The 10,962-nt window shown below is 38.7% G+C and overlaps 1 protein-coding gene across 2 annotated transcripts in view; it reads left to right on the top strand.

Moving 5' to 3' along the window:
- The window catches only part of idi1 (isopentenyl-diphosphate delta isomerase 1), a 20,328-nt gene extending 11,609 nt beyond the window's left edge, over positions 1–8,719 (top strand). For both annotated transcript variants that reach the window (XM_048607342.1, XM_020530924.2), the window contains exons 2-5: positions 1,713–1,882; positions 3,289–3,381; positions 5,265–5,395; positions 7,612–8,719. In XM_048607342.1, coding sequence (XP_048463299.1) covers positions 1,741–1,882; positions 3,289–3,381; positions 5,265–5,395; positions 7,612–7,929 — 684 coding nt within the window. In that variant the 5' untranslated portion in view covers positions 1,713–1,740 and the 3' untranslated portion in view covers positions 7,930–8,719. The remainder of the gene's footprint in view (positions 1–1,712; positions 1,883–3,288; positions 3,382–5,264; positions 5,396–7,611) is intronic.
- Positions 8,720–10,962: the final 2,243 nt, after the last annotated feature.

Here is a 10,962-nt window from a genome sequence, read left to right as displayed (position 1 = left end):
CATCCAGCCCTGCACCTTGTTGTCTCGGATTCTCTAGCAACCAGAATCAGTTTGCTTTCATGTCAAAGTAAACCCAGTAATTTCTTCCTCGCCTCCTTGTTATGAAAGGAATAATTTCTTTATTAGTTTCTCGACGGGCTTGGGTTACCGAAACTGCAGGGACTGTAGTTTTGATAAAAACCAAAAGAACTGCGAATGCTGTAAATCACCAACAAAAACGGGAGTTGCTGGAAAAGCTCAGCAGGTCTGGTAGAGTCACCGGACCCGAAATGTTAACTTCTTTTTTCTTCACAGATGCTGTCAGACCTGCTGAGCCTTTCCAGCAACTCCTGATTTTGTTTTTTGTTTGTGACTGTAATTTGAATCTGTAGGATGAAGTGTTTTGTAGAAAGATCCCGCAATTTAAATCAGGCTATTCTGCCCAAATAGACTGTGCCAGCGTTTCTGCTGCAGATGAGTATCTCCTCGCCTCTTTTTTTCCTAACCTCATTATATCTCGGTCCTTCGTTTCGTCCTCATATTGCTTTCCTCCTAAATGTAGCGAGGCTCTGTGTCTCAGGAACCTATAGTACAGTTAGTCTGTGCAGCCTAGTTAGATTGGAAACCTTTTATGGAACAAAGGAACAGGAGTAATCCAATCAGTACCTCAATCCTGGGAGACAATTCTAGATCATCTCCCTTAATTGCTGCACTATTCCTTGATATAATGAGAACAAGCAATCTCTGGGTTGCAAACAGGGTCTGTTCACAAGTCAATTTGTATGCAAGGCAGAACGCAATACAGGACAATATAAAATAGCCATTGGTAAATATGAAGTAGCATTCATATGTTGGAACTTTAAAGTTTAATATTTAATACAACTCTACGTGGAATGACTTTTGTAAGGATGAATGTTTGTAAGTCGGGATGTTGTTAAATTGGGGACCCCCTGTGATTAGAAATCTTGATTTCTGCTGAGTTTGCTTAATGATTGAATTCCCACAGTCCTCTGGGGTGAAGAATTCTAACGATTCACTGTCTTCTGACTGAAGTGGTATCTCCTCAGATCAATCTTAACTGATTTACCTCTCATCCTAACCTGATGTCTGAATATTCCAGACTCTCTAATCATGGGAAACCACATTTCTGTATCTACTGTCTATCCATTTAAAACTTTATTTGTAAAAACTAGGTCTGTGCCTAAACTACCAGAACAAGGGATGAGTTCATGAGTGTTATTCCTTGAAACCTGATATAAATGTGCACCAGTGTAAAATGGCACTACACTTCCCAATAGATTATACTGCTGCTTTAAGTGATGTAGGCATTGTTCCCTTAGTGGGAGGATAAGTGACTTTTTTTCCTGTAAGTAGCCACAAGAGTCACAGATGCTTGTTGCTTCGTCACTTTACTCTTTTTCTTTTTCTGGTAACTTGGCCTGGCTGAAATTAAGATGTTATGGTGGAAAGGTGAAGAGAAAAGTAATCTCTTGTATGGTATTGGTGTTGCTGTGATATGTATTTGGATACCACCTTGCTCCAGAAGAAACTAAACAAGTTTTTGTTTTATAATTTTAATTCTAAATTCTAATGCTAACATCATCTCAACTGAGAGTCTGTTTTTACAAAATGAAACTTTGTAACATATGTTTAATACACAAGTTGCAAGTAAAAGTTGGAATTGTTGTTTGACTAAAGTAATTTCATGGCTTTGTTGTATCCCTTGTTACCAGGTATACTGGACGAAGGAATACAGCAACAATGCCAGAAATAAACTTGGACAACCTGGATGAAAAGCAGGTCCAGCTATTGGCTGAAATGTGCATCCTGATTGATGAGAATGATAAAAGAATTGGAGCAGACACAAAGAAAAATTGCCATCTTAACCAGAACATAAATAAAGGTGAATAAAGTATTCTCAGGTTCACTTTGTATCTTGACTGTCATTCGAGATTGACATAAGTTATCAGGATTACAAAACACTAGTTAACTACTTCATCTTTTGACATTTTCTGTACTCCAGCCCAGATGAGAAGGGTGATAGCATGGAAACATCTTCAGGCAATCCCTGTCCAACCAGAGCACCTCTACCATGGAGACTCTATGTATCTTCTTAGTAAAATATTGAGTAAATAGCTGTGACTTGTAAGTTGTTTTTTCACCAAAAAATTGATCAAAGTATTGAAGCCTCCTATTCTCTGGAGAACATGTAAGTTCTGTGGAAGGAAAACACTGATACAGACTTGCTGGTCTCCATGATCAAAGTTTATCCTGCCCATTCCAGTAGCATGTGCTATTGTTAAATTGAGGGTTTCATAATGATGTTTGGTGTCAGATCACGACTTATCGAAAAGCAACATTACAAAGTCATTTAACTCTTGAAAATGAAGAATGAGCAATTTATTTCAAAAAGTTGCTACCAATCAAACAGTCTCAATGTGGATGGATATTATGCTATATTGTGATTTCAACAGTGTGGATGTCTAAATTTTGAAACTTGGGAGGAGCAAGAGAAGAAAATTCTCAGCTGCATAGACCTTTGTAACTTTTCATCTTAAAAACAAGAAAGTTTTTGGGGAAAGGTTGCTGAAAATAATTAATAATAGAATCTGCAATCTGAATTTTAAATCTTTGAAATGAAAAGACAAATTTATTTGTCCAAAATATTTATGGACAGAACAGTATTAATTACTTGTTCTGTTTTCTTAAATCTATTTGTGGATGTGAGGAATGTCATATTGGGCATGATCCTGTTACATGTTGGAGCATACTTGAGGGCCTGAATGGCCTACTCCTTTTCTGATTTCTTGTGCTTCCCAGGAAATATGATTGTAACTGCAGCTGCTAGAATGTCAGCACACAGATTGTGTTGATGCTTAACGTGCAGAAAAGATTTACAAGGATGTTGCCAGGGTTGGAGGGTTTGCGCTGTAGGGAGAGGCTGACCAGGCTGTTTTCCCTGGAGCATCGGAGGTTGAGGGGTGACCTTGCAAAGGTTTATAAAACCATGAGGGGGCATGAATAGGGTGCATAGCTAAGGTCTTTTTCTCAGGGTAGGGGAGTCTAAAATTAGAGGGCATTGGTTTAAAGTGAGAGGGGAAAGATATAAAAGGGACCTGAGGCATTTGGATGGGTATATATAGGAAGGGTTTACAGGGATATGGGCCAAATGCTGGCAAATGGGACTAGGTTAATTTAGGATACGGGGTTGGCCTGGATGAGCTGGACCGAAGGGTTTGTTTCCGTGATGTACATCGGACTCTATAACTGTGTGCAAGTGTGATGAATAACGAATTTCTTGTTTGCCAGGATTACTCCACAGAGCTTTCAGTGTCTTCATCTTCAACAGTGAGGGGAAACTCTTGCTGCAACAGAGATCTGATGCAAAGATCACATTCCCAGGTAAAAAAAAATTTGATTTTGCTGTGCTTTGCAAGTCAAAATAGAACATAGCACAGTACAGGCCCTTCGGCCCACGATGTTGTGCCGAACTTTTACCCGAATCCTAAGGTCTATCTAACCTCCACCCCTACCTTATACTATCGTCCATATGCCTATCTAGTAGCCGCTTAAATGCCCCTAATGAGGCCGACTCCACTACCCTCTCCGGCAATGCATTCCACGCCCTGACCACTCTGAGTAAAGAACCTACCTCTGACAACTCCCCTATATCTACCTCCACTCCACTTTAAAACTATGCCCCCTCGTAATAGCTACCTCCACCCGAGGGAAAAGTCTCTGGCTGTCCACTCTATCTATACCTCTGATCATTTTGTACACCTCTATCAAGTCACCTCTCATCCTTCGTCGTTCTAAAGAGAAAAGCCCTAGCTCTCTCAACCTTTCCTCGTAAGACCTTCCCTCCATTCCAGGCAACATCCTGGTAAATCTCCTCTGCACCTTTTCCAATGCTTCCACATCTTTCCTGTAATGAGGCGACCAGAACTGGACACAATAGTCCAGATGTGGCTGAACCAGGCTTTTGTATAGCTGGAGCATAACTTCACGGCTCTTGAACTCAATCCCTCTATTAATGAAAGCTAACACACCATACGCCTTCTTAACAACTCTATCCACCTGAATATTCTTGGCTTTAAGATCCTAGGGAATTGGCAGTGAAAATCTCTCACCCTAGTTTGTTTTACTTTAGTCATCAGGGTTCCTAGGGCTTCACAGTTGATACCATTCTCAGCCCTTTCTAAGTTGGAAGGTTCTGGCATCAAGTCCCAATGCAGGACCTGAGCAACAAAATTAAAGTTGACACTTCATGGCAGTGCTGAATGAGTGCAGTACTGTCAGAGATGCCATCTTGCTGTGCTATAACATTTTGAGGATATTAGCTACAAGGGTAATGCCTAAAATCTTTTTGTATATTTAATATGTTACATAGAGTATTTGTCTGAGTAAAGCAGGTAATTAATTAGACTACTTTCCAATTTTTTTCTCTTCAGAATATGATGTAAAACAATTACATTGATCTTCACCATTTTAGTATGTAGTGGATTTGTAATTTAATATTTTAGTTTGAACTTATTTAGTCAGGAATTGTCCCTTTTCCTTCAGCTTTTGTGTTTTCCTGTGGCTGGAGATGCTCCAGACCTTGGCCTGGAGGTGAATCATGGATGATGACTGATGAGATTTTTGAAAGTATATCACTTTAATGGAATATAGGGCTCACCAGCATTTGTTCCATTCCTGTTTTTCCATTTGAACGAAGTGGCTTGCTGTCCAATTCAGAGGCATTTTTAAAAACAAAACCAAATTGGTGTGGAATAATGTGGAGGCCAGAGCAGAAAGGTGCTGCATTTTTTTTTTTAAGGGGAGAATGCTGCCACAGACAAAGTGTGGGTTGAATTATAACATTTTGGTTTTGTCTGGCCAAATTGTTTTTTTTCTAGACATAAAGACATTGGCATACACTAAACGTGATTGTAATATGTAAATAAAGTTTATTGAATTGTGTAACTGTCATTTTTTCCAGTAAACCTGTTTGGAGGTCACTCTTGAGCTCTTGTTCACCATGCTTGTCCTGAAAGCATATCTCTCCTGCCCTTATTGAATCTCACTGGATGCAAGCTGCGAAGTCTCTTTTCCAGTCTACTTGACAGGCAGATGCAGAATGTTAAGCAGTTGGGGGTGATTTGTGCTAAATTTGGTGTAATTGAAGTTTGTGGATGTGGCTGACTGCTAGCCAGCCATTATGGAAGTGGTTACTTATGTTTATGTAGATTTGTGTTAACAATGCATTCAAATTTATCATTTTAAAAGGATGTGTTCTTTTTTAGGTTGTTTTACAAACACTTGCTGCAGTCACCCTCTTAACACCACAACAGAAATTGAGGAGAAAGATGCTATTGGTGTAAGACAAGCAGCCCAGCGCAGGTTAAAGGAAGAGTTTGGAATACCTCCCCAGCAGGTGAGGAGCCTTAATTAAATAGCAAAACTAATTCAGTCAGGTCTCATGCACGAGACTTCTCAAATGAGCCATACTGCAGACCCAACAATCTTAAAATGTACAGCAGATCTATTACGGCCAGATTTCCATCTCCAAAAGAAATTTCTGTTTTATTGTAAATTTCTGAAACGTTAGTAGCTAAAGTATGTAACAGTTGTCTGTAAACTGCATGCCTGAGAAATTGAACAGAATGGACTCCTGCCAACTCCTCTGTCCCCTTATTCATTGAAATCGGTGGCCAATACTGTAATGACTTCTGTCTTTTGAAGCATCCTAGTTTTTTTTATATGTTTAAAAGTACTTTTACAAGTTGGCATTATATTCTTGTGCCACGATAACAATGAGTAAAAGATGCGTTGTGCAGATATGTTCACCAGTCATACTGTGGTGACCAAATCAAAACCGGAATAATTCCTGTTGAGGCATGTCTGTGTCTGTGTCTGTGATGTCACCTTAGACCTTTTCAATTTACAATAGACTAAAGAATGATTTGACATTGGACAAACCAGAGCTAGTAGAAAGAACAGTTGGGCCTGTGCCTGTGGGAGTTGAGAAGAAATAAGAAGTAATCTAATTGAAATACAATATCCTGAGGGGACTGGACAGGGTGGTAATCAGAAATCCCTCCCTTGTAGGAGTGACCAGAACTTGGACACAGTTTAAGAATGAGAAACCACATTTCTGCAACAAATGAGGACAAATGTTTTTGGAGGGTGCTTAATCTGGAGAATTCTCCAGAAATCAGTAAGATTAAGTCATTTGAATTAATTTAAGGCAGGGTCAGATTTTTGGTAGTCAAGGTACATGGGGTGGTTAGACTGGGAAGTGGACTTAAGACAAAAACCATGATCTTATCAATTGGCTGAGCAGACTTGAAGGGAGTAGGCCAATCCACTTTATGTTCACAAGTCGAATAAGAAACTGAGAAATGTCTTGACTCATAAGTTGGATTTGGAACTCACTACCACAACTGGTTTAATCAAGCAGTTTTGGATTTTTTTTAAAAGGCAAGTACACTAGAGGGAGTCAGTAGACATGGTGACTCTAAATATATAAAGAATTCTTAAGTTGATGGACTGTGGCCCTCTAAAATGCTTGCAAATCTTTAAGGAGTTTTAAATGGACTTGTTTTTTTTTTGAGGAATGAAAACTTAAATTTCAGGCATACAATTTAAGAAGTTGTAAGAGATTTGAGCAGCAGCTGCTCAAAACTACCTTTTGCTGCTTTAAGTTGTAGTGTGGACTGGCATGAAAAAAAGCCTTCAAGTATGTATTGGTAAGAAGTGAGGCTACGACTTATTGTGCATCATTAATCGTGAGCTATCTAATTTTCTAATGTGGGAATTGGCTGATTCCTTACATGATGGGAACCACTCAGTGGTGACAAGTTTCATTTTAAGTAAAATGTTGAATGGAATAATTTTATACAATAAAATACTTAATTTTTATAACACTGAATGTGGGTCTCAAATGAGAATTCCAAGTGTGAGGGACAAACTTGTGCTAAATATAAATGTCAGGTTTGTTTGACACTAGCCTAAGAGGCAGTGATGCATAAATCCATAAATCAAATGAGGATAGAAATAACATTGAATGAAATCCTCACGACTATTTGAAAACAAAGTTCTCCATATGATCCTTTTGATATACTAGGTTTTTTTTTATCCTTGTGCTCATGGTTTACTCCAAGGAAGTCTAAATTGTTTTGCCCTTTTTAAGATTCTTGCAGATATAGAACATACACACTTTCTTTCCATCTTTTGTCATGGAGTATTTTTGTATTGTGTAAAGTTAAGAGTAAATTGTCAATATTTCAACAAATGTTATTAGACACCCCTGGAAAGGTGGGACTTTTACCTGGGCCTTCTGGTCCAGTGGTAGGGATGTGAGTTTGTCAAGCTTTTCTGCATTTTAATGAACAGCTTGTGTGTCCCATCAATTCAAACAATTTAACTTCTCATTGTGCAATATTCATACTAATGCAAAATATACGCCCCTAGCTCTGAACTAAATTTAAAAGCAAAATGCCTGCCAACACGGATAAATGAGTTTGTAGACTAAGTCCAGATTCACCCCCTTTTTTTTTTTTTAAAAACCTGGTTAAAATTGTTTGACATCCTAACACATATTTGATCTCTTTTCTCTCCTAACTAACTGTTAAAATATTTTGACATCAGGTTCCTCTGGAAGAGATGAACTATCTTACACGTATTCACTACAAGGCTCAGTCTGATGGAATCTGGGGAGAACATGAAATTGATTATATTATCTTCATCCAGAAGAATGTAACTTTAAAACCTGACCCCAATGAGATACAGAGTTACTGCTATGTGACTAAAGATGAACTCCAGAACCTGTTGGAAAAGGCAGAAAGCAACGAAGTGAAAATCACACCTTGGTTTAAACTTATTGCTGAGAAGTTTCTTTTTATGTGGTGGGATAACCTACATAATCTGAAGCAGTTCGTAAATCATGAGAAAATTCACCGGATGTAGAAGGCTTTTGACTTCCTGCATGTGCAGTAGTGTTAAAGAACTAATTTTCTGCACATTATAAACACAAATTACGCACATAACATTTTCCACTCTGTTTCTAATTTAATAAAATGGAGTTTGAGTTCATTTCAGTAAGCAACACAACTTAAGCCAGCATATATTTTATTTATCACTTGTGAATTAGAATTATTGTCTAATATTAACTGTTAAACCAGTTATTTTTTTTAAAAAAAAAGCAAATCATGTATTTATTGTAATTCTGGCAGGTGTTGTTTAAAAGTTTACTAGCTTTGCTCTCTCCGTGCCACCACTATTGAGATGATTCTAACGGTGGAGGTTGGAGAGTAGAGGTAGGGATCATGGTGTGCAGTCAATTTAAAGTTAATTCTAGTTGGCTCTTGGTGCATGTTTCTTTCCAAAGCTGTTTAATGTTGTTGCAGTACCTTAACTTTGGGTGGAATAGATCAAGTTCATATCCATCACTGAGTAGCTATCCAAATCTAAATCCTTATCTTAATTATGAAAACTTTTTCATAGTTCAGTCTTCCAATAGTATCAAGTCCATGCACAAACAAATCACATTTTTTTGTATATCAAGACAGTCAGGGGAAGTGGGAGTAAAATGATCGGATAATTCAACTACACAAACTAGCGCTGTTCAGAAAACCAATGGAACCCTTTCCCAGAATATTATTGGGATCTTTGAGGATATAAATTTAAAGGGAGATTTTGCTACAGCTAGATTTCAGCCCCCAGTTGAGTAAATTCAGTGTTTCTGACAGGATCCTTAGGCAGGGACTCCAGAATGAATTGAAGGTTATAAAGCCATTGCTTTATTGCAATACTGTGTTTTGCTTGACCTGCAGAAGTGTTGACATGGTTGCTGCCTCAGTAATTTTCCATTGAAGTAGTTTGATATCAGCCAAATGTTTGTGCTATGAGATTAAAATATTACTTAAGAGTATTCCTTTTGGCTGGATGAAAATGCTGGAGGGCAAAGAAATGCCAAAACTAAAACTGGAACTACAAGGTGACTTGTAGCCCAACTTCTTATTTCAGAAGGAATGTTTACATCTTTCAGAATATGAAAGCTGGTCTTCTCTTTACACTTTTAAAAACATAATGTTGGAAAATATGCAGAATTTATATAAAACAATGAGTGAAAACACTGAGAAATTAGTGGATTCTCCGTTAAGGAATAATTGATTTTTCTCCAGTGAATACTTAATCTTTACTTAAGCTGTGCCAAGGTGCGTTGTGGAGCTAGTGAAGTACTCAAAGCAGTCAATCTTGTAGAAACTCTAGCACCGAAATGTATTACCTGATAGCTCTCAGGTGGCACAATGGTTAGTACTGCTGCCTCACAGCACCAGGGACTCAGCCAGGTTCAATTCTACCCTTGGACGACTGTGAGGGTTTCTGCCAGGTGCTCCAGTTTTCTCCCCAGTCCAAAGAGGTACGGGTTATGTGGATTGCTGTGCTGAATTGTTCCATAGTGTCTGAACTACATGGTAGCGATGGAAGAGGTGGGGCAATGTGGCAAGGGGAACATCGGTCTGGTTGGGATTGTCTTCAGTGGATCAGTGCAGACTCAGTGGACCAAATTGTCTCTTTCTCTACTAGGTATTCTATGATTATTTGTTTCAGTTACATGGGCCAGCCATGAAAGAACTTAAATATTCTTCAAACAGTGACAGGAGATCTGAGAAAATATCCCTCTAATTGTACAACACTCTCAAAACTGAAGTACCAACATAGATTGAGATACCGGAACAGAACATGAATGCACCAACATCTGATTCAGGAATGAAACAAGCTGACACTTAAATTGACTATTAGGGGAGGCAGTGGCCTAGTGGTATTATTGCTGGACTGCTAATTCAGAAAACCAAGATAACATTCTGGGGAGCTGGGTTTGAATCCCACCGTGGCAAATTTTGGAATTTGAATTCAATAAATATCTGGAATTAAGAGTCTAATGTTCTGGAGACAAATGTTCAAACCCTGCCATGTGAGATGGTGTAATTTGATTCCAATAAAAATCTGGATGGTAACAATCTAATGATGACCATGAATCCATTGTTGATTGTCAGAAAAACCCATCTGGTTCACTAATGTCCTTTAGGGAAGGAAACTGCCATTCTTATCTGGTCTGGCCTACATGTGATTCCAGACCCATAGCACTGTGGTTGACTCTTAACTGCCCGATGGGCAATAAATGCTGCCTAGCCAGTGATGCCCTCATCCCGTGAATGAATTAAAAAAAACAGCTCTCAAATAATTACATACATTGTTAACGCATAGGAACAGGAGTTTCAGCCCTGCAAGCCTGTTCTGCCAGTCAATGAGATCAGTGATCTGTGGCCTACCTCCACATACCTTGTTTTGGCCCATATCCCTTAATACCTTTGCTTAACAAAAAAAAAAAAATAATATTTAACACAACTGATTGCATTCACTGTTGTTTGTGGAAGAGTTCCAAACTTCTACCTACCACCCTGTGTATAAAGAAGTGCTCCGTAACATCTCTCCCGAACAGTCTGGCACTAATCCACAGACTATGTGCCTAATTCTAAAATTCCTAACCAGTGCAAATAGGCTAGATAATACTATCTCTTGTTAATATCTTTAAGACTTTGATTGGATCACCCCTTAACCTTGTAAAAGCAGGCCTAATTTGTGTAATCTCTCCACAGAACTTAACCCGTGAAGTCCAGGTATCATTGTTGCAAACTTGCATTGTATTCTCTCCAAAGCCAATATATGCTTCCTAAGGTGTGGTGGGCAGAGCTGCACATGGTACTCCAAGTGGGGTTTTGCATAAGTGCAGCATAACCTCTGCATCCTTATACTCCAGTCCTCTCGATATAAAGGCGAACATTCCATTAGTTTTCCACACCTCTCTTTTAAGTTCCATTCATCACTTGGACAGTACCAGCTTTCCGAAAAAGATGAAGTCTCCCAGCAGAAACCAGAGATATCTTGGGTAACTTAAACAGGAGGGAAAAGTCAACAAATAAGGGAAACTTGAAA

This window comes from Rhincodon typus, chromosome 2 (genome assembly GCF_021869965.1).
Source record: "Rhincodon typus isolate 14 chromosome 2, sRhiTyp1.1, whole genome shotgun sequence".
In the NCBI taxonomy this organism is placed as follows: Eukaryota; Metazoa; Chordata; class Chondrichthyes; order Orectolobiformes; family Rhincodontidae; genus Rhincodon; species Rhincodon typus.
Note: the sequence above shows the minus strand (reverse complement) of the source record. Positions and strands in the feature narration are given on the sequence as shown.